This window comes from Dreissena polymorpha, chromosome 7 (genome assembly GCF_020536995.1).
Source record: "Dreissena polymorpha isolate Duluth1 chromosome 7, UMN_Dpol_1.0, whole genome shotgun sequence".
Classification (NCBI taxonomy): Eukaryota; Metazoa; Mollusca; class Bivalvia; order Myida; family Dreissenidae; genus Dreissena; species Dreissena polymorpha.
The window spans coordinates 37,817,958-37,842,854 of record NC_068361.1 but is presented as its reverse complement, the minus strand read 5'-3'; the positions used below and the strand labels follow the sequence as shown (position 1 = coordinate 37,842,854).

General features: G+C 35.9%; 2 protein-coding genes across 3 annotated transcripts in view; one reads left to right on the top strand and one right to left on the bottom strand.

Moving 5' to 3' along the window:
• Positions 1 to 1,415: 1,415 nt before the first annotated feature.
• The window catches only part of LOC127839058 (uncharacterized), a 311,917-nt gene continuing 288,435 nt past the window's right edge, over positions 1,416 to 24,897 (bottom strand). For both annotated transcript variants that reach the window (XM_052367227.1, XM_052367226.1), the window contains exons 2-5: positions 10,034 to 10,144; positions 6,810 to 6,911; positions 2,820 to 2,912; positions 1,416 to 2,162 (exon numbers count right to left, since the gene is read on the bottom strand). In XM_052367227.1, coding sequence (XP_052223187.1) covers positions 2,061 to 2,162; positions 2,820 to 2,912; positions 6,810 to 6,911; positions 10,034 to 10,111 — 375 coding nt within the window. In that variant the 5' untranslated portion in view covers positions 10,112 to 10,144 and the 3' untranslated portion in view covers positions 1,416 to 2,060. The remainder of the gene's footprint in view (positions 2,163 to 2,819; positions 2,913 to 6,809; positions 6,912 to 10,033; positions 10,145 to 24,897) is intronic.
• Positions 10,284 to 23,511, top strand: LOC127839057 (DNA-directed RNA polymerase I subunit RPA12-like). Its single transcript, XM_052367225.1, has 5 exons — positions 10,284 to 10,416; positions 15,664 to 15,813; positions 16,743 to 16,840; positions 20,920 to 21,029; positions 22,597 to 23,511. The coding sequence occupies exons 1-5, from the start codon at positions 10,392 to 10,394 to the stop codon at positions 22,619 to 22,621; spliced, it is 408 nt and encodes a 135-aa protein (XP_052223185.1). The 5' UTR covers positions 10,284 to 10,391; the 3' UTR covers positions 22,622 to 23,511.

Below are 24,897 nucleotides of genomic sequence, written 5' to 3'. Positions count from 1 at the left end.
GATTTACAACATATGAAAATATATTATATGTAATTTTATGGGTAATGTATTATGTATGGTGAAACATAAACATGTGACAAACAAACTACTGTCTTCATAAATCACACAAATAAAACCCGAATGCAACAATGTATGATGGTTCATTTTATTTCTACTTTTCATATGTTTATAATTTAAATAATTATTAATTAAGCAATAAAGTTGGATAATTTGGAAAAATCTACACTTAAATATACTTATTACAAATACATTTGAGCTAAACATTTATTTATGGAAAGAAAAAACATCACCAGATATATTAAATTAAGGATTTTCATCAACCTTCGTGTATTGCAGATATCAATTATATTCATTGAAAACATTTAGTAAGAAAGAAAAAAAACATCCCTAAAATGAAAGAATTTTCTTTGACATTCATATTTCTAATAATAAGAACATTTCGCAATAATTTTTAATATGGAAAGCTCACTTCATTCAGATTTACTTATTTCACAAAAACTGCATTTACACATACTTTTTACACATGTACACGTGTTAATCATATAATTAATGAAAGGATACATATCTCAGATAATAAGAGTTTTCATCAACGTTCACTTGTTGCAGATATCAATTACATTCATTTATAGACCTGACAATATTTAAAACATGTATCAAAACTTATTTATGTTCTAAAATATGTGTCCTTTACAGACTCTTATTTCAAACATTAATAAAGAAAATGAACAAGTCCGGTTGAATAATTAACCATTGTGATAAACTGCGTATGTTGTAAAGAACAATTACATTCATATCTATCTTCACATCTGAGATATAGTATACAAGAAAAGGCTAGTTTACAGTAGTTGTAGTTCTTACCACTCACAGTAGAATTATAAGCATATAGTAGTTTTAAAGGAGCCAATATAAGAACATGTAGTTTTATCTTGTCAAGCTTACATGTATAAAGGAAAATAATCATTGTGATCAGATAAACCGTTAGAATATAATTATAAGGATGTTTAATTTTCAATAATTTAAGAGCATCAGTAGAAATTGCAATTTACAATATATTTTTCTTTAAAGAGCAATACATTGTTCGTAATAGACCCATACGGATAGGTATAGGGATAACAATCATAAAATGTGCAACACAATCCTCTGTGCCAGAGTATGGAACATAATAAAAACAAGTACAATCATCAAATGTGACCTAGATATTGTTAAGATAAACATTTTGAGCAAGTTTCATCAGGATTCAGTACAAAATTTGGCCTCTAGAGTGATACAAGTTGTCGACACAACAGACGCCGGATATAGAATGACCACAATAACTCATCACGAGAATTTTGTGCTCAAGGGAGACAAAAATGTAATAATTTGATTTCACGGAAATATGTATCTTTTCTCTAAGATATTAAGCGACAAAACAAGTGGACAGTTTCATTTTATATTCACAATTTTAATACACACCCATAATAACACATTAGAAAACAAACAATTACTCCTGCTCACAATAATTATTATGAGACAGGGCCAAATGTCATATGAAAGTAACAGCTCTAGTTAAATGATTTTTTGTTGTAAAACATAAAATTACATGTTACTTTATTTCTTCAAATTACAATAATTAATTCTCACTGACAGTCATATCATAACATTTACTACAATGAACACCTTCTTAAAATATGAAGACGAAACAATGAACAACAGAGCTAGTTTAGTTTCCAAGAAGTAACTAGTCTCACACGTTGTGTCATGTTCTGAGAAAACTGGGCATCATTCATGTGCGTAAAGTGCGGTCCCAGATTAGCTTGTGCAGTCCGCACAGGCTAATCAAGGACGACACTTTCCGCTGTAAAGGTATTTTTCATTTAAAGGAAGTCCCTTTTTTTTTTACTGAAAATCAAGTTTCAGCAGAAAGTGTCGTCCCTGATTAGCCTGTGCGGACTTTACAGGCTAATCTGGGACGACACTTTACGCACATGAATTATGACCAGTTTTCTCAGAACATGACATCATTGTATTTGGATCGCCATCCATATTTCACAACTTGTATACTGCACTTCCACATCACTGTTTCACACTTCGTCCTCTTTTAAAAGCATGTTTGGAATGCCATTGCTGACTGGAAACTTTCTACCAGACTCTGGACACACCAGCTCTCCCTCAATAACTTCCAGCTGAAAAACAATCATAAGTTACACAGGGTTATAAACTAGCATTTGGAGCACATGTGCACACCATTGTTCCTTTTATACTTGTATAGAAGACACGGTCGTTATTTACATGTAACTGAACCTCTCTCTCAGAAAATGACTTGTATGTGCGTTAAGTGTCATTCCAGATAAGCCTGTGCAGTCCGACGTAGGCAGGATTTTCATTCTAAAAAGACTTCTTTCAAACGAATAATTCTTTAAAAGGGGAAAGTGTCGTCCTGATTAGCCTTGGCAGACTGCACAGGCTAATTTAGAAAAAAGCATTGCTACCAGTAAAATGAAAATAAATCAAAACATGACAATACTTATATACTCCCAAATATAGTGTTGTAGGTTCAGTTTATTGCTATATGTTGGTTGATTAGGTTAGAACGCTATATGCAGGTTAGAACTTAGAACAATATTAATTATTTGGGAAATGAAGGCAGAATTGACTTATTGCTAAATTCAGACTAAACAGTTGAGGAAAGTCACTCATCAACCATGCTCTCAATTAGCAGGCGGGCCAATTTTTTTAAAAAGGGGCCCCCAAAAATGAATGTCTAGCCCTTAAATATCCCCTAAACATTAAGTGCTGAAAGAAAAACAGCCACAGAGATGTCAATATCACCACCCCACTACCTCCATCAACACATGGTGGGTCTGCTTCAAGAAATCCACATTCTCTTCATACTGGTCAGCCACTGCCTCTGGCAGGGAGTTTGGTTTGCCCAACTGGAAAGGACAGAAACAACAGGGAAAATGAGCCTCATTCTGGGAAAACAGGGCTTAATGCATGTGTGTAAAGTGCCCTCCCATATTAGCCTGTGCAGTCCTCACAGGCTATCAGGCATGACACTTTCTGTCTAGACTTGATTTTGTTTAAAAGAGACTTCCTATAAACAGAAAGTTCAATAAAAGCAGAAAGCATCATCCCTGCTTAGCCTGTGAAGACTGAACAGGCTTATCTGGGATGACACTTTTCGCACATGCATTAAGCCCAGTTTTCCCATAACATGGCTCATATGATAATTGAATTCAGATGGAGTTTCTTAAGAATCATAGTATGTTCCATGACTCATTCAGCTGTCAAAATGTAAGCAAAATCAGAAAAAGCAGGAAGAGAAATTGAAAACACAAAGTTTTGAGATTATATATTCCACAGTGGAAAAACCGACAGAGGCACATAATTCTGCTTAAACTCTTTGCAGTCAAGATTTCTTGTTTAATATCATATACACAATAAAATCTAACCATTTAAGCCAGATGCATCCAAATGTCAAATAGAAGATGAAAAGACATGATTTTGGGACCATATATTCTAAATCAGAAAACCAGTCGAATGGCCATCATTCTGCCAAAACTTCAGGGGAAAAAATTATTGACAAAAAGAAAAAATAGGGGAAGAAATTTCCCAAAGCAAGCTTGAAATTTGGGGAAATTTTAATTGTTTTCAAGAAATTCTCTCCGGGGAGGGGCTTCTCTCTTGGGGGAAGGGGCCTTGATGAGGTCCTTGCTCAAGAAGGAAAAACAGCACTGATACAATCATTCATGCATATTCTCAAAATAGAAATATAAACAAGGGCCACATTGGCCCTGAATCGCTCACCTGAACAAATTTAATAGCCTTAGGCCCAATGGTAATTGACAAGAAACAAATTTTCTTGAACAACTTTTTTAGGGGTGCCTTTAAGGATCATCCCTGTAAAAAAAATTGAAAATCCGACGTGCCGTTTCTGACGAGAAGATTTTTTAAGGTTTTGACCATATATGGGCATGGCGGCCAGCTGGGTTATGTGACCAAATTTTTTTTTAACAATATTTTTTTCCCGTGACGTAAGAATGCTCCACATGAAATTTGGTTGAAATTGGCTCAATGGTTTAGGAGGAAAATATGATCTGCTCAGGTACGCTAAAAAGTGGACTTAAACATTGAGATAAAAGGAATTTTTGCTTGTTTTGAAGAGATTCCTCTTTTTTCTCAAAATTGACAAGATATCATCCACTAAACAGGCAACCCATGTTCGCATAAGGAAAAGGGTAACTTGGAAAAAAATGGTATCCATTTAACCCTTTACCAATCAACATATTTTGGACTGAACAATTTCTCAATTTCCCACAATGATCCAACCCTACCAGAGCAATTTCCTAAGCAATAATCACCTCCCATTTTAAAAATGGTATCCATTTAACCCTTTACCAATCAACATATTTTGGACTGAACAATTTCTCAATTTCCCACAATGATTCAACCCTACCAGAGCAATTTCCTAAGCAATAATCACCTCCCATTTTAAAGGAAAAATAATTTCTCATCAACAAAACTACAGCATTAATTGATTTCTGGTAGTTAACCCTTTTCCAAATTGAAAGAGCTTGCAGACGACAAATTAAATTATAATGGAATAAGAAGAAACTGATTTAATAGGGTAGGAAGCATTGTGATGAAAGGAGAAAATGCTAATTTCAGCAATTTCTCCTTTTATTTCAATGATTTCCACAGTCACAAACATTTGCAGAAAGAATTAACTGTTCTGGGTTAAGGGTTTATGTGGTCTGCAGCAAAGCCATCAGAAGAGAATCATTTCAGAGAAACCTGACCTGTAGCCAGCAAATCCTTTACTCTAATAGCACTATTAATTGGAAAAAAGAGTACACTATAATTATTTCTAAATCTGCCATCTCAAGGAGATAAATCTGGACTTAATGGTCCAATGTTGCTCATTTTCGACAGGGCTCGAGTTTTCATTGATATGAAGACACTGTGCAAGTTTGGAAAGAATTGGATGAAAAATTTGGACTTTAATGCATAAACACCATTTTCTCAATTCAAGGGGAGGTAATTCTGTACTTCATGGACCAATAATGCTCATTTTTTGTAGGGTTTGTGTCCTCATTGATATAAAGACACTGTGCAAATTTGGAAAGGATCGGACAAAAAATGTGGAAGATTTTTGAAAGTTTTCACAAAATAGGCAAAAACGAATAAACATGCAAAGTTCAACAAGCTCCTGCGGCCATGTTTTTTGACGAATCAAATTTCTTTGAACAACTTTTTCAGGGGAGCCTTCAAAGGTCATCCCTGTGAAATGTTTTGAAAATCTGATGAGCGGTTTCTGACAAGAAGATTTTTTAAGGTTTTTACCATATATGGTCATGGCGGCCATCTTGGTTATGTGATCAATTTTTTTTTAACAATTCTTTTGTCCCATGACCTAGGGATGCTCCACATGAAATTTAGTTGAAATTGGCTCAATGGTTTAGTAGAAGAAGATGTTTACAAATTGTTTACAGACAGACAGACAGACAGACAGACAGACAGACAGACAGACAGACAGACAGACAGACAGACAGACAGACAGACAGACGGACGGACGGACGGACGGACGGACGGACGGACAGACGGACGCCGGACGGTGAGTGATCACAATAGCTCACCCCGAGCTATCGCTCAGGTGAGCTAAAAAAGCAAACTGCATACATGTAGTAATAAGCAGGAGCCCAATAGCTTATGGCCCCTTGTTTGTATTTTATAAAAGAAGTGTTGAAAGAACAAAGTTGGGTAACTGTGGTAAAACAGTAAGTTCATAACCAAGATTTATACAGACAATCACATACAATTAAAAATGTTAGTACTATTTTTAAACTATCATTACTTGTTCTTCTTGAATGCTTTGAGTGTTTATGAATACATATTACATACAGCGACCCAGAGGGTCAGTGACTGGGAACTGGATTATTGCAACGATATCATATATGTACATGACATCAGAAATGATTGTCTGTGATATACCTGGCACATTGTTTACAACTTTCAAATATGGAGAATATTTATGTAGTATTCAGTTAATTTGGTATACAGGGTCGTGAGGGGTGTGATTTCTCCTCCTTTCAGCTGATTTCCTCCCTTTCAATGTCAAATTAATGTTACAAAGAGTTATAAACTTTGCAAGATCTATAATATATATTATGAAGAGTTTACTTAAACCCTGTAAGGGGGGTGTAAGACATTTTCCTCCCCTGAGGTTCTTATAACATTCTGATGGTAAAGCACAAAACTGTTTGATCTGATCTAGAAATGTATATCAACAGTTTGACAAAACAACACCCAAACAACACAGATCATACATCAGCTGCAGCTTGTCTGAGAGCCTGACAATCAATGTATATCAACAGTTTGACAAAACAACACCCAAACAACACAGATCATACATCAGCTGCAGCTTGTCTGAGAGCCTGCCAGTCAATGTATATCAACAGTTTGACAAAACAACTTCCAAACAACACAGATCATACATCAGCTGCAGCTTGTCTGAGAGCCTGCCAGTCAATGTTTATCAACAGTTTGACAAAACAACTTCCAAACAACACAGATCATACATCAGCTGCAGCTTGTCTGAGAGCCTGCCAGTCAATGTATATCAACAGTTTGACAAAACAACACCCAAACAACACAGATCATACATCAGCTGCAGCTTGTCTTAGAGCCTGCCAGTCAATGTATATCAACAGTTTGACAAAACAACTTCCAAACAACACAGATCATACATCAGCTGCAGCTTGTCTGAGAGCCTGCCAATCAATGTATATCAACAGTTTGACAAAACAACTTCCAAACAACACAGATCATACATCAGCTGCAGCTTGTCTTAGAGCCTGCCAGTCAATCTTGGGTATCATCCGTGCTGTGAATTCTGGATTGAAGTCTACCTCCTTTTCTTCAACTTTTGATGCCTGAAAAAGAAATTTAAAACAGTTGGAATTCAAGGCTTTTATAGTTGGTTATATATAGAGACAGAGAGAGTTAAAAACTCTTATTTAACATAAGTTATGTGTAATTGTTTGCAGGACTGATGCAGGTTCTAATTTTTGTCCTAATGTTTTAAATTAAATAAACCACAAATTTTTCCTAAAATAACTCTTGACAGTACTTGACACTAACTTTTTTTTTTCTACTGACCCAAAGGACCACCAGCTTTCAGAAATTACTGGTCCTCCAAGATTTCAAGTGGTCCGACAATTTCTATTTTATTTTACCTAAAGTTCATTTTACTTTCAAGTATATTCTGATGGTACTAAGATTGATTAAATGCTGATTATTGCTGCTTTTTCAAAATAATAAATACCATTTTTTTCATTTCTCGATCTGAGCGCTTAGAATTTTATGTTAATTTGTGTATCGATCATGGCGAAGTCCGGAGACATTTGCGGGAGACATATACGGATTGCAAATCGATTTTTTGATCCAACAACAGGTTTTGTCATTCGGGCATGTAGAACAAGAGCTGTCACCATAGGTTGACATATGCCCCCTATAAACGCTTTGATAGAAGTTATGAGCATTTTTCGAAACCTAACCACAAATTTCGAAACGGTAACCTAAACGCGGACCCTAAGTTAAAGGTCACGGTCAAAGGGGTAAAAAAATTTGAGCATATGGAAAAGTCTTGTCTGCATAAACATGCATACAAAATATGAAGTTTATATATCAAGGGACATAGAAGTTATGAGCATTTTTCGAAACCTAAACACAGATTTTGAAACCTAAACGCAGACCCTTAGTTCAACATCAAGGTCACAGGGGTCAAAATTTTGATGCGTATGGAAAGGCCTTGTCCATATACACTTGCACACCAAATATGAAGGTTATATCTCAAGGGACATAGAAGTTATGAGCATTTTTCAAAACCTAAACACAGATTTCGAAACCTTAACGCAGACCCAAAGTTCAACATCAAGGTCACTGGGGTCAAAATTTGTGTGCGTATGGAAAGGCCTTGTCCATATACACATGCATACCAAATATGAAGGTTACATCTCAAGGGACATAGAAGTTATGAGCATTTTTAGAAACCTAAACGCAAAGTGTGATGGAAAGACAGACAGACAGACGGACAGTCCAATCACTATATGCCCTCCTTCGGGGGCATAAAAATTGGAAATTCTAATATGTTGATATTGTTATCTCGGTCTCCAGTCGGCCCATAAAATAATGATGAAATTATCAGTTTATTATGAACATATAAAGTTGTTTCATTGATGAAAACGGCTTTCCACCAGTATTTCACAATAAGCTAGCCAGGATTTTTCACAGGTCCAACGGATCAACCAAATTTCTAGTTTCACTGGTCCTCCCTATTGTTTACTGACCCCGGCTCAAAAGACCACCGTTAGTGTCCAGCCCTGCTTGATATTGGTTCAAGCAAGGAACTTGAAGACATATACAAACACATATGTGTCTCGATAGGCAAAAGGGTTTTGATGTGATCCATGGAATACAATGGCTGAAACCTCTAAAAGCTTTCAACATTTACATGTATCATCCATTTATCTTTGTCAAAACTTCTGCCTAATTGTAAAGAGAAATACAATAAAATGTGTGTTGTTACACATTGTATCTAATAATCAACTATTCTGATTGGTGCATATGGATTCAAATGTCTACTTTAACTCTCCTGATTGGTGCGTATGGATTCAAATGTCTACTTTAACTCTTCTGATTGGTGCATATGGATTCAAATGTCTACTTTAACTCTTCTGATTGGTGCATATGGATTTAAATGTCTACTTTAACATTCAACTGACATTGATTGGTAACAATCATTAACAAGTTGAACATTTTGCCATCTGTATTTGCAATAGTTTAGTCATATGATAACGCAACAGGGCTTTTTTTCCTTATAAAAATTAAAGGCCCCTTCCCTAAAGAGAAAGACCCCTCCCCCAAAAACAATTTATTTAAAAGTATGCAATTTTCCCCAAATTTCTAGCTTCTAGAACTGGTACATTTTGCCCTATCTCAGCAACAGTTTTGCCAATAATTTTTCCCCCAAAATGGAAAGAGGCCAGGCCCATTCCCTATACGAATCTACATCAACAAACTTAGTTCTGGCTACCCTACTGAAGCATGAAAAGTTGCTTTTTATAGTTTGCAACTTTGAGTGACAGGACTAGTTAGTACTATAAACCAGTTCTAAGAGGTTACTTAAATAAAACATGTTTGCTTAAGTTTTAACATTCATTTGCTGATAATTTAGAATCATTTCACCACCTCTATTTTTTTCAGATTTTTAATCCATGTTGTATACATAAATTAGTTATTACAATCAGTCAACCAGTTTAGAATCACCAGGCAAACAAGGTTAATTCTTTTGACCACAATAATTTCTTTCAGGATTTAGTGTCAATGTGAGAAGATGTAAAAATAAAGGGTAAAATTTATGTTGTATGATAACAGGTTAGGCCAGACGGCATATGCAGTTTTTTTGTCAAAAATAGCCAATTAAAGTTCACCTTTTGGAAAATTATTAAAAATCATTCAACTTACAGAATAAGTATTTCAAAACATTGTAATGGCATTTTTTTTCAATCAGCAAAAAGTTTGTTTGCAAATAATAAAGCCTTCTATATCCATATGCACATTTCAAAACATAACTCATTCAATCAGTTCCGGTTAACTTATTGCTGCATTTATCCCCCCTGTAAGCATAATACAAAAGCTTTCTTGCTAAAACTTTGTCAAATCATTCCTTTACCTAATGTATACTGCAGACACTTATCATTTTGGTTTTATTGGGACATTATGGAAAATCTAATACAAATTAATCGGAACTGCTGATTATCCGGCACTGGTTGACAAACTGTACACATATTTTCAAGTAAGTTATTTTAAAAGGAGTATTAATACACTTATTTGTATCAATTTACATCGAAGTGTGTGGATGGCTTGTCTGGAATCCACAACTTTAAAAAAAGAAATCTGCTAAAAGGTCCCTTTATTTGAACACAGGCATCAAGTCGCGAAATAATAAGACAAACGAGAAAATTCTGTCATTGTTACTTATTTATATACATACTATGATTTTAAGAGGAAATCCATTTTTAACTCCTTTAATTATGTTTGATGTCAACATATTGTGCGTAATCAGCTTCATTGTAACTAATTAATAACAGAAAATATGTTGAAATGGTTGTTTGTTTACAATTTATGTACGAATGCAAATAAAACGAAAATAATTGAACATGTAAGATATTATTTCGTAAAAGGCTAAAAAAAGAATATAGCTGTCATTTCATCTCTTTTTTGTCAAATTTTATTTTATTTTATGCTGAAATAAAGATTTCGTTTGGTCATAATTGTTCTAAAAAAATATATAATTTCAAATATGTTCGTTCATATAAAATCAACCCAAATATGGCGGCGCCCATGACCACATGTTAACAAAACAAAACATATTAGGTAAAGCTACTATAGGCGTTTATTTTTAATGGCTAAGGCGAAAATAAAACAGATATCAATAAATATCTAAAGTTGTATCATTAAATCGTTGACGTTATGTTTACTTCAGTCACGAAAGCCCCAAATTCCATTCACATGAAGAATTGGTTTACTAACGACTCGCCCCCTTAACGACTCGCCCCATAACGACTCGCAACACTTTTTATAACGACTCGTCCCACTTTTATAACGACTCGCCCCACATGTATTACGACTCGCCCCACATAGATAACGACTCGCCCCATCATTACTTATATGGTAGAATTTTTATTTAATTTCGATTTAATTGTGTTTTAAGTAGGTAAAAACGGGTGGGGTATTGAAAAAAAAATCTTAAGACTTGGCAAATTAGAAGTTTGATGAAATTTGTTAAAATGCTTTACTTTAACTTTCACCTTTTTCAGGAACTTTCAACAGAAACTGGAATACTGTATCGCATCCTGCATGATATGTTCAAGATTTCTACACCTGGAATTTTATCAACTCTTGCAATTAATATTATGCGTTACCACAATAACATAACTATGTTTTTGCGTATATAATATATAACGACTCGCCCCATCATTTTTATTGTTACATTTTTAGCATCTATGTTAAATGTAAACAGTACAGATGAATAAAAAGAGAAATATAAAAGAAAAACTTTTTTGTGTTGATGGTTTATTAGATACTTATGTATTTATATACAACAACAACAACAAATTATAAAAATAGAAAGTTACGCAGTGTATAATAATATCAATACATTGAATTAATAAGAAAAGTTTACAAAAAGACAGTAATACATCAGTAATTAATATAATTATATCTTAATATTATCAACATTGAATTTATGAAATGATTTCGCGATTATGACACGTGTATTGTTGATTGTCATCACCCGCCCGCGGTAATGTACCTGTCAATTATGTTGTTAATTCATCGGTCTCCTTTATAACGATAATCCCTAAATTCTTGAGTAATTTAACCTGGGAATCTTTAATTGTCGATATGATCTTAGCCTTTGCTTCTTTTTATAAACATAAGGAAAGTATGACATGAGACAAATGTGCCGATATCCAATAGTCTTGCTTTATGATAATATTGTCACTGAACAAAGATGTAAAAAAACATCATAAAATAAAAATTATTACTTTTCAGAATATGCCTGCAATAGACGTATATAAGGTCAGGTATAAGGCAAAAAACCGCTGAACGATGGTTATCAAACAATGCCGAACCTTAAATTCATATTATGAATTGATTTTATTTATATTACCATATATAATAGAACATTTTATTTTGATAGGGCGAGTCGTTATATTTGTAGGGCGAGTCGTTATACATGTGGGGCGAGTCGTTATAAAAAGTGGGGCGAGTCGTTATGGGGCGAGTCGTTAAGGGGGCGAGTTGTTACATTACCGAAGAATTACCCTTCCTGTTTCCAAATGATAACCTCACCACATTCTAGCTTAGAAAGCCTTCTTTCATTGTGAAGTATTCCCAACAACATCAAAGCTGTACAGAGTACTGAAGATCGTCCCAGAGCAGATAGTCCCCATTATTGTGAGAGGTCACCTCCCACGGTAGCTGCAATAATTCAACTCTCGGCTTTATAACCCAAAGGGTCCCAGAGCCGCCATAGCAAATATCATCAAAGGCTCTGGGAGTACATTTATATGGACTTCCTACCATGAGTGTAAGATAGCTCCCCACTCACACACACGCTCTATCACTCACCACCCATGTGAGATATCCTTCCCCATAGGTGTGATATCCTTCATTCACTCCTGTGAGATATCCTTCATTCCAGGGGTTTTTATCTGATTTTGGGGAAAGGGCCTGGCCTTTTTTAAGGGGAAAAAAATCGCGCGAAACGCCAGATTTTGGGGGAAAAAATCACATGAAATGCCGGATTTGGGGGAAAATAAGGAAAGTCAATTAAGCATATTTTACTGTTTTTAAAACAAATTCAAGGAAACAGAAAATTTAATTATGCAATATTTTTCTTTTTTCTACACTGGATCAGGTTAACATATACATTTAAAGGTTTAAACAAAAAAAAAAAAAAATTTTTTTTTTTTTTGGAGGGGAAAATGAAATCTTGGGGAAAATTTACTAGCTGAGGGGAACAAAAAATCGGAGGGGAAAGGGCCGATGATCGGCGGGTCACAAAGAAGGAAAAAAAAAACTGCATTCACTCCCGTGTGATATCCAAACAAACACATATGCAGCATTTTTTTTCTCAAATTTGGAAAAGTATCAGTACTAGCTGTACCAACTGGAAAAAATTTGCTTTGTAAAATCTTCAGATTGGGAATAATTGTTCTTATAAACAGGGCTTTTCATCAGGAAATTGGGAAGAGGCCCTAGCCTTTCAAATTGGGAATTTCATGCGCGATAACTGCTCATTTTGGGAAGGCCGTGTTTTTAAAAGTTTTTGAAACAGGGTCTTTTTCAGTGTGCAGACATATTAAAAGACACATTGTGGTGCATTCTTAATCATATTAGAGCTCATTGCTTTCAATTTGGGAGATGCCCAATATGTCTTAAGTTTTTTTTACAATTTGGGAAACTTTTCTATCAAATTTGGGAAAAAATGATCTTATTTTCAATTGGGAAGGAGCTGAATTTTGGCCCCTGTTATAGGGTAAAAAGCTCTGATAAAATTCTTGATATCATTTGCATAAAACTAAGTTACATATTCAATAACATGCAGTTTGGCTTGAAATGTTCAGACTCAGTGCTCATTTTATTTGTTCACTTGCAGATAATGCACATTTGCTTCCTTTTGGGAATTTGTGCATCGTTTATGTTTTCCTAAATTAATAAAGAAGGAAAAAATCACTGATATTAGATATCACTCTCCCACACATGAGATATTCCTTTCCCAACCATATGAGACATCTGTATCTCTTTTATATCTCCCTCCCAGCCATGTGAGATATCCCTCGTCAACCGATGTGAGTTATCCCTTCCCACACCTGTGAGATATCCTCTTCTTAAATCTCTTTGATATTCAACATGTAAAATATCCTTTTACCACCCATGTGAGATATCCTCCTAAACAGGTGAAGTATTCATCTCCCGTGTGTGACATAGTCCCCACTTAAAATGTAACGTAACAAACATTTGGGGCAGTATTGAATAAATATAATAATCAAAATCTGTATCAACGCAATAAACCAAATTTCATACAATCTCCAAAAGGCAGTCATGCCTAGATCTACATTTAATTGCCTCGGGTATCAGACGTCAATAATTACCGGACACGAGTCTTTGTTTTCCTTGTTTGTCAAAACATGGGTACATTCCGTATGTATTCGTTATGTGTCCATTGCACACGTCATATTTACGTTGCAGTTGTTAGACTAGTTACTTTGCACACAGCCCATCAGAATTGCACACGTTACAAAAGACTGTTTCGTTTTATATCGGTATTTTGACTTAAAGAAAGAGGACAGTCTAATGAAAACAGCCGGATAGAAAGCATACTATTTGTTGTTTTCGCTGGCGGCCTGCGGCTGTTACGCCGCTTGTATCTTGTAGTTCAGAATATTGTTCGGACATTTGAAAACGTTGTGTTGAGTTTAATAAGCAAAAATAAAACACAAAGAAATCTAAAAAAGGACTTGTACGTTTATCGTGTATCAAAGACTACGTCACAACAAACATCTGCCTCCAATCAATATAAGAGATACCTTTCCCAAACCTGTGATATAACCTCTCCCACCAGTAAGACATCCACCTCCCACACTTGTGAGATATCCCTTCTTACACCTGCAAGAGATTTGTCAACCACACCTGTGAGATAGACCCCTTTCCCACACCTATGAGATAGCTGCTTTGCCATACCTGTGAGTTATCTGCCTCCCACACCAGTGAGATAGACCCCTTTCCCACACCTATGAGATAGCTGCTTTGCCATACCTGTGAGTTATCTGCCTCCCACACCTGTGAGATAGACCCCTATCCCACACCTATGAGATAGCTGCTTTGCCATACCTGTGAGTTATCTGCCTCCCACACCTGTGAGATACCCTTCCCCAACACCCCTGTGAGATTGCCCCCTCACACACTTGAGAGATAGCCGCCTTTTTTGTCCCCTACCGGTTTCACGGGAGGGGACTTATGGTTTGCGCTGTGTCTGTCTGTCTGTCAGTCTGTCTGTCAGTCTGTCACACTTTTCTGGATCCTGCGATAACTTTAAAAGTTCTTAATATTTTTTCATGAAACTTGCAACATGGATAGATGGCAATATGGACATTATGCACGTCATTTCATTTTGTTCCTACATCAAAAATTGTGGTTGCTATGGCAACCAAAAAAAAAATAATCTGAAAATGGTGGAATTTCTGACAATGGTGGAGCCGGTAGGGGACCATATTGCTTGACAATAGCCTTGTTACTCTCTGGAAAGGTCTACATTCTTAGCATCCTGTTGTCATGCTGTTATTATCAACCGCCAAAGGCGGAGGGATATAGAATTGGTGTTGTCAGTTCATCCGTCAGGCTGTCACAAAACTTGTTAGGGTTATATCTCAGAAACTACATGTATATAAGATGTCAACATGAAAATTCAGGTTTATAGATATGAATGAGGAGAAATGCCATGAGCAAGAACCATAACCCTACACTTTCTTTTATAGAAGTGAATATTTTTTTTTTGTATGATGAATTTTAACAGGGCTCTATCTCCGATACCATGCAATATCTCAACATAAAAGTTCATAGGTGTATTGTTTAATGGGGAGAAGTGCCATTGTTAAGAACCATAACCATTCACTTTCTTAAGTACGAGTTATTGCCCTTTGTTGTTTTTGTATGATGGAACTTTTCTGGGCCATATCTCAGATATGATACAACATTTCAACATGAAACTTCATGGTTGTGTAGAAATTAATAGGAAATGGTGCCATGCACAAAAAAACATAACCCTGCACTTCTTTACTAAGAGTTATTGCCCTTTCTTGTTTTTGTATGATATAACTTTTCAAGGCTATATCTCAGATACACTAAAAGATTTCAACAAGAAACTTCATGGGTGTGTAGATATCAATGCAGCAAATTGCAATGCATAAAAACAATTACCCTACAATTAATTATTACCTATTAGGGTAATTATAACCCTACACTTAATGATTCTATTGTATATCATGGGATTTGCACCATTCCATAAACAAAGTTTATTTTGGGGGGATATCATTTCAAGGACTTTGCTTGTTGCAGGCTGGACAAGACGCTCAAGCATGTCAGCTAGGGGAGAAGTGTTTGTGACAGATCTGGATTTCTGTCCCCGCTGTGGCACTGTGCTTCCACTGCCTGGAACTGAGGACGTGGTTCTGTGCTGCAAGTGCAGCTTTAAAATAGATGTCAGAGGTACGTTGTTGTTTTTTTTAACCCATTTATGCCTAGTGGACTCTCCCATTCTTCTAAATTGGATCAATTTATTTCCAAAATTAGGAATGTCTTGTATGTTTATTTCTATATTTAGAATATTTCTTACAGAAATACCTTTAAGCAAACAGCGCAGACCCTGATGAGACGCCGCATCATGTGGCGTCTCATCTGGGTCAATGTTGTTTGCCAAGGCCTTTTTTCTAGACACTAGGCATACAATGTAAATGGGTTAAAGAAGGTATTATGCAGCAGTTTCATTACATTTTAAAGGGAGCTGATTTTAAAAGTAAGTGGCTTCTGGACTACTAGTGCAGCTTTAAACTAGATGTCAGAAGTATGTTTTGGGTTTGTCTGAAATAACAAGGTAGTATGCAGGAGTTTTATTTCTTGCACATTTTAAAGTTGTGGACTGATTTGAAAAGTAGGCGGCTTATGTGCTTAGACGTCAGAGGTGAGTTTTGGTTTGTCTGAAAGTACGCAGTAATATGTATGCAGAGGTTTTGTTGCATTTTAAAGAAGGGCATAATTTCAAAAGTTGGAGGGGCTTTTGTAAGGTTATTTTTACTGAAGCTTAAAAAAGTAGCCGTCGTTTTGGTCAAAGTAGAAGTGTGATTTGCCAGTATCCTGGGTCTGAATCAAAAGCAACCAGTATTATCCTGCATCTCCCACACATTTCAGTATTCTGGCATCATGTTGGTTAACAATAGTATCAAGATAACAATACAGTTGAAGTGAAGGGAGAATATTTTTCACCCTTTTTTGTGTCAATCAAGATTTTGATAATAAGGAACTGTCCTAGACCTACTGTGAGAAAACAAAATCATTATTATGTTTCGTAGCTTACGCAAGACAGTTTTTCAGTTAAGTTAGACCAAAATATTTTCTTTAAGTGTATATGTCTTTGGTAGATTTCCATGGCATTGAGATTGTCTCAAGGAAGGAGTTCAACCGACCAGAGATGAAGAAGGGGGAAGAGGATTCTGACAGGCAACTCAAGGGTCCTATGGTACTGAAACATATCAAAAGTGCTCCGGGAAAACAGAGTTTAATGCTCTCTCTAGCACAGGCAAATCAGGGACAACACTTTCCACTTTGTTTGGTTTTGTTTAAAAACATATCTCCTTAGTGAAAATACAGGTTAGGCTGAAAGTTTTGTCCCTGTTGATCCCGTATGTTCGCATGTGCATTAAACCCCATTTTCCCAGACCATATAATTATTGTACTGAAAGTCAGCTGGATATTGTAAGCTAGCCTGCTCAAGGGTGAGTTTTTGTGGTCAGGCACTTAATCAGGGTCCTATAATACAATGTCATACAATTTTCATAATTGTGTTTTGTTAATTATATTTTAGCTGAATGACAACATAAGGGGAGACTGTTTCAGCCCTTTGCTATGTTTGTAATAGACGTTTAAAATAAAAATTTATTGACAAATATAAGACATATACGGGTAAATGTTGTATGATTTATACAGACTTATTATGCCCCCCTTGAAGAAGAGGGGGTATATTGTTTTGCTCATGTCGGTCCGTCCATATGTCAGTATGTATGTCCATCCACCAGATGGTTTCAAGATGATAACTCAAGTACGCTTAGGCCTAGAATCATGAAACGTCATAGGTATATTAATCATGACTCGCAGATGACCCCTATTGATTTTGAGGTCACTAGGTCAAAGGTCAAGGTCATGGTGACCCGAAATAGTAAAATGGTTTCCGGATGATAACTCAAAATACTTGTGCCTAGGACCATGAAACTTCATACGTACATTGATCATGACTCGCAGATGACCCCTATTAATTTTCAGGTCACTAGGTCAAAGGTCAAGGTCACAGTGACCCGAAATAGTAAAATGGTTTCCGGATGATAACTCAAAAACACTTATGCCTAGGATCATGACACTTCATAGGTACATTGATCATGACTGGCAGATGACCCCTATTGATTTTCAGGTCACTAGGTCAAAGGTCAAGGTCACGTGACCCAAAATAGTAAAATGGTTTCCGGATGATAACTCAAGAATGCTTATGCCTAGGATCATGAAACTTCATAGGTACATTGATCATGACTCACAGATGACCCCTATTGATTTTCAGGTCAGTAGGTAAAAGGTCAAGGTCACGGTGACCTGAAATAGTAAAATGGTTTCTGGATGATAACACAAGAACGCTTATGCCAAGGATCATGAAACTTCATAGGTTCATTGATCATGACTCGCAGATGACCCCTATTGATTTTCAGGTCACAAGGTCAAGGTCACTGTGACAAAAAACGTACTCACACAATGGCTGCCACTGCAACTGACAGCCCATATGGGGGGCATGCATGTTTTACAAACAGCCCTTGTAGATTAAATAACTTTATAAAAAAATAACTTTATAAATCTTCTTCTCATTAACCTAAAGGGTCAGGTGTTTAATAGTTGGTGTGAAACGTTTTGGTAGTGAACAAAGATTGTTTAAATCATACCACTGGGTAAAATCTGGCATCACCCTGGGTCGCATAATTATGTTGACTTATGAAGTCAACAAAAGAGCAAGGTGTATTGTTCGGCATGTATCATTCTACAGTGGCTCTCTCCTAAGTATTTTTAGCTTGGCTGCTTTTTGAGAAAAGCCGAGGTAAATGTTTTTTGGAGGAAACCCAAGGTACTGTAATAGCCAGCTCATCGTCCACCGCCTGGCGTCTGCCGACTGCCGTCCGCTTTGTGCAAAAACCTTAACATTGGCTCTAAAATCAAAGTGCTTCCACCTACAACTTTGAAACTTCATATGTAGCTGCACATTGATGAGTTCTACATGCCACACCCATTTTTGGGTCACTAGGTCAAAGGTCAAGGTCACTGTGACCTCTAATATAAACTTTAAAATCAGCTCTAAAATAAAAGTGATTCCACCTGCAACTTTTAAACTTCCTATGTAGATGAACCTTCATGAGTTCTTCTCGCCACTTACTTTTCTTCCGTTTCTTCTGTCAAGCTTTCCTTTATTATGCCCCCCTTCGAAGAAGAGGGGGTATATTGCTTTGCTCATGTCGGTCGGTAGGTCTGTCGGTCGGTCCCTCCACCAGGTGGTTGTCAGACGATAACTCAAGAACGCTTGGGCCTAGGATCATGAAACTTCATAGGTACATTAATCATGACTTGCAGATGACCCCTATAGATTTTGAGGTCACTAGGTCAAAGGTCAAGGTCATGGTGACCCGAAATAGTAAAATAGTTTCCGGATGATAACTCAAGAACACATACGCCTAGGATCATGAAACTTCATGGGTAGAATGAACATGACTCGCAGATGACCCCTATTGATTTTGAGGTCACTAGGTCAAAGGTCAAGGTCACGGTGACCCGAAAAAGTAAAATGGTTCCCGGATGATAACTCAAGAACGCATATGCCTAGGATCATGAAACTTCATAGGTAGATTGATCATGACTCGCAGATGACCCCTATTGATTTTGAGGTCACTAGGTCAAAGGTCAAGGTCACGGTGACCTGAAATAGTAAAATGATTTTCGGATGATAATTCAAGAACGCATATGCCTAGGATCATGAAACTTTATAGGTAGATTGATCATGACTCACAGATGACCCCTATTGATTTTCAGGTCACTAGGTCAAAGGTCAAGGTCACGGTGACCCGAAATAGTAAAATGATTTTCGGATGATAACTCAAGAACGCATATGCCTAGGATCATGAAACTTCATAGGTAGATTGATCATGACTCGCAGATGACCCCTATTGATTTTGAGGTCACAGGTCAAGGTCACGGTGACCCGAAATAGTAAAATGATTTTCGGATGATAACTCAAGAACGCTTTTGCCTAGGATCATGACACTTCATAGGTACATTGATCATGACTTGCAGATGACCCCTATTGATTTTCAGGTCACTAGGTCAAAGGTCAAGGTCACAGTGACAAAAGTCCTATTCACACAATGGCTGCCAGTACAACGTCAGCCCATATGGAGGGCATGCATGTTTTACAAACAGCCCTTGTCAATATTGAACTGTCCTGAAATGTTGCGATTCACAATAGGTTTGGCTCCTTTTATTAAATTCAAAAGGAGTGTTATCAACCTAGATTGTGTTGAATAAAGATAAACTAGTATTATAATCAACGTTCTAAATTTTTAACTGGTCAAGGTTGAAGCAAACAACCGACTAAATACACACCTATGTAAAAAAAATCAATAGTCTAGTAACAGAATGATCTACAGATAAATCTTTTGCAGATAATTGGGATGTAAACCATTATCTGTAAATTGAGTAAAACATGACAAATTTATTCAGTTGAAAGGCATGCTGACAGATTTTAATATTTAAAAAAAGTAAGATCTAAAATGTTAACTAGTCTTGAATAATTATAAATCAATGAAAAAAGTTGAAAAAATATTGCCTTGCCCAGTATTTCAACTAGTCACCTGTTAAAATATAATCTAATGCTCTACATGTACATCACTCAAGATTTAACATTCAACAGCAAAGTGTTTGAACAATATGCTAAATTTATTCACTAATAATAATAATTTAATTAGTTCCCAAACTTTTGATGAAATGTATATGTCTTATATGATCGAGTTTAATACAAGCTGTAAGCAAAGATAGGCACTTGGCAATTTTGCCATGGTTGCCAACCCTAGTGTTCTTTAAGTACTGAAGATTTATTTATTGTTGTTAACAGGAAAATCTTATATTCTTAATATGTGGCATTTTAGTCTTAAATGCTGATATAAGTCTGATACATCGAAAATGAACGAATGTTGGAAACATGATCTTGTGGTTTAGAAGACTAACGCAAATATACAAATACTAGTGTCTGAGGAATAATGTTGGTCTCACAGTCTTTCCTGTTCAGGGGACAAATCAGTTTTCAAAGGATCTACCACACACTTTAGGGGCCTTTGGCTGTTGATACTCTGCTAATGTACATCTCTGTTAAGGGTTGTGGGTTTGAACTAGGGGTCGCTTGTTGAACTATTGCTGATATATTATGTTGTATTGCGCAGGCTGACAGGAAGTGCAGCAAGTGTGACCATGATTGAATGATCTACACTGTTATTATAATTATGTTGTTGTACTGTGCAGGCTGACAGGAAGTGCAGTAAGTGTGACCATGACGGGATGATCTACACCACACGGCAGACAAGGTCCGCAGATGAAGGCCAGACTGTGTTCTTCACGTGTCCTGAATGCAGGTCGGTAACAGAATCATTTGAGTTGCATTCTGGGAAAACAGGGTTTAGTGCATGTGCATAAAGTGTCGTCTCAGGTCAGCCTGTGCAGGCTAATGTGGGATGACACTTTCCACCCAAACAAGGTTTTCACTAAGAAGACAACCTCTTTAAACAAATGCTATCATAGCTTAAAGCGGAGTGTCGTCCTTGAGTCGTCTGTGCAGTATGCACAGGCTAATTAGGGAAGAAACTTTCCACCAAAACTGGATTTTTGTTTGCAAGAGACTTCCTAAAATGGGAAAGTATCGTCCCTGATGAGCCTGTGTGAGCTGCACAGGCTTATCTTGGACAACACTTTAAGCAACCGAAATAGCTCCCACATTCCCAAAGCCAGACTTTATGAATGTTTAGAGTTTATTAAGGGTAGGATTTTTAAACCACCAAAGGGGATGAAGATACTTTTGGCAACTCACAGTACTAACCTTAACTCTTTATTGTTTAACAGTTCCCTTCTAGTTAAAGTGAAATAAACAATTTCAATGTCACCAATTTAATCTCAATATTAAAACCAACTAAGAATTGGAACGAGAAATAAATCTCATCTCATCTTTACAAAACTTCATACAAACGTTTTTCGGTGTTATGTCTCAATGAATTATATTTTTCTTCCTTATTGTCCCAGAAACATCAGAGTGGTGTCTGTTGTGTTCCTTAAAAATGTGTCCTTTTTATATTCTCCAACAATATTGATCTGATATAAATGAAATTCAACATTTAATTAAATTGTATAATTTTATGTGATGCTCTTTGGAAGAAAGTGCTCAATTACAGATATTTTTTAGTTAACATTACAAGACATCATGGAATGTTTAACAAACATTCACATGTAAATTAAAATTTAGTGCATTGGATATCCAGAGGTTATATTTTTATTTTTAACCAGGTTTTCCGAAGGAAAAAACTGGTTATTAGATTGGCGAATGCGGGCAGGCTGGCTGGCTGGCGGGCGGGCGGAACAAGCTTGTCCGGGCCATAACTATGTCGTTCATTGTCAGATTTTAAAATCATTTGGCACATTTGTTCACCATCATTGGACGGTGTGTCGCGCAAAATAATTACGTCGATATCTCCAAGGTCAAGGTCACACTTTGAGTTCAAAGGTCAAAAATGGCCATAAATGAGCTTGTCCTGGCCATAACTATGTCATTCATTGTGAGATTTTAAAATCATTTGGCACATTTGTTCACCAACATGGGACGGTGTGTCGCACGAAAGAATCACGTCAATATCTCCAATGTCAAGGTCGCCACGACTAAAAATAGATTTTTTTTAAAAACAAACTTACAAAGGGGGTTTATTTTGTTTGTTCATTTCAAAAGTTCAGTTTGAGTTTTCTCCCTTTATCAGATTTTTTTTTCACAATGAAAACCTGGTTTTGTGACAATTTTGTCCCTTGTTAAATCATAGTGCAAAATGTTTGTAAGAAACGAGAGAAAGATCAAAACTTAATAATGTATTCTAAGCAATTAATTAATGGTACCATCTATCTTTGTGCATGATTATGTTTGCGCTATATTTTATTTTCCAGGTTTCAAGAAATCGAGTATTCCTGATGTGACCAATTCATTTTTCTCTGTGGGAAAGGAAATGAAATTGTTATTGCTTTTGTATGATGTTGTTAGAAACTACATGTAAAGTGTATGTGACAAATATCAGCAGTAGCATGTTTTAGGCATCTACATGTAAAGTGAAACACCCGTGACGTAAATCATGTTTTACTGGCACCTATAAACACAACTTATAACATTCAACATTTAACATTGTCACTGAATCATGTTATCTTTGCTAGGTCACTGAATCATTTTATCTTTGCTAGAGACATGTTCTGTGAGATTTCACCAATAAAAACAGGCGAAATGAATCAATAATTTTTACTGCTTGCCTAAAGCAAAGAACAAAATTCATTCTGGTTGTCAATATTTGCCTAAATTTAGTGAGTTACAATTGAATGATCTCTGTTAAAGTTTATTATGTTTATATTATTGCAATCAATTCATAAAAAAAAATCAGAAAAATGTGTATTTCGCTTGCTATAGTTTTGTTTAAAACCCAAATTAATAAAACATATGTAGTAGAGATACATCTCAAATTAGCATAATTTGTTATTAAAATGTATGACATTCTTCTACCATAACTTGTTTGTCAGTAATGAACGACATTGTAGTAAATGAATAAATGGATAACTATGGTCTGTGCACATGTAAGGCATTACTTGTATGTCATTCACCAGCGATTACATACCGAGTAAATGCGATAAAAACATTACTTAATGCTGATTTAACTGATTGCAGTACTCTCCCAGATTTCACAACATGATTTAAAAAGACATGTTTACAGATATTCATATTTTTGACCAATGTAATTAAATTACTTTGATAACAACACTGTAATTTTTGGAATAGTTTTATATTTGGAAAATCATTAATAAAGTTCCTTCCACTGATGTCTCAACTCCCAAACCTCTTTATGCAAAAGTAAACTTGCTACCACTACACCACACAGGATTGCTAATTTGCACAGAACTTTAAATGATGTGACGCTAAAACACGTTTTTGCTTAATCTATGAAAGGGATTATACAAAAAATAGTTATTATATTCCCGATTCGGATGATTGATTTTATAAATTCAAAAAACAACATATTTTTATCATTTTTCTTAGCCAGGAGTATTATTTTGCTTTTTGTAATGCATAAATTCTTACTGTTATGCCCCCTTATCGATAGATCGGGGGTATATTGTTAGTTCCCCTTAGCACAACGTGCTCATGGTGAGCTTTTGTGATCGCCTTTTGTCCGTTGTCCGTCGTGCATTGTGCGACATCAACATTTGCCTTGTTCACTCTCTAGAGGCCACATTTTTTGTCTAATCTTCATGAAATTTGGTCAGAAGATTGACTTCAATGATATCTTGGATGAGTTCGAAAATGATTACGTTTGCTTGAAAAAGATGGCTGCCAAGGGGTGGGGCATTTTTCCTTAAATGGCTAAATATGGCTTTAGCAAAATCTTGTTAACACTCTAGAGGCCAAATTTATTGTCCGATCCTCATAAAACTTGGTCAGAAGATTCATCCCAATGATATCTTTGACGAGTTCGTAAATGATGTCCGTTGGTTGAAAAACATGGCCGCCAGCGGGCGGGGCATTTTTCCTTATATGGCTATAGTAAAACCTTGTTAACACTCTAGAGGCCACATTTATTTTCCGATCTTCATGAAACTTGCTCAGATGATTTGTCCCAATGATATCTTGGATGAGTTCAAAAATGGTAACCTTGGCTTGAAAAACATGGCTGCCAAGGGGCGGGACATTTTTCCTTATATGGCTATATATGGCTATAGTAAAATCTTGTTAACTTTCTAGTTTGCTCAATCTTCATAAAATTTGGTCAGAACATTGGTTTCCTGTGTAGTAAAGTTTGGTTTTATTATGTCAATATTATGTGACATTAACTGTGTTATGTAATTTTTCATAACACAGAATTTTCATAGTTAACATAACTGTTTTAGTCATTAACACTTATGATAAGCCTTTCAACTAAGAGATAACTGAAAGAAAGACAACATGTACATGGTTTTGCAGTATTTATGCAGTATTTATCTCCCTTGTTTAACCTGGTTCAGTTATCCTTTTTAAATAATAAAATATCAGTTATTGAACACAATAAAAATGGCATAATATGGATAAAGATAAGCAGTGAAATATTAACTACCGACCAAGATGTATTCATTTGTTTATGTTATATTCCACCAGTTACCTCGAAAGTGTTAATAGGCCATGACTTCGATTTTTTCGAGGAAATCGAAAAAGGTATAGAACATTATGGGCCA

Excerpts from the sequence above, each read along its gene's own strand:
- LOC127839057 (XM_052367225.1), top strand. The coding sequence starts at position 10,392 with ATGTTAACAAAACAAAACATATTAG. Across the intron at positions 15,814-16,742 it reads CTTTAAAATAGATGTCAGAG|ATTTCCATGGCATTGAGATT; the intron begins GTACGTTGTTGT and ends TGTCTTTGGTAG. Across the intron at positions 16,841-20,919 it reads GGCAACTCAAGGGTCCTATG|GCTGACAGGAAGTGCAGTAA; the intron begins GTACTGAAACAT and ends TGTACTGTGCAG.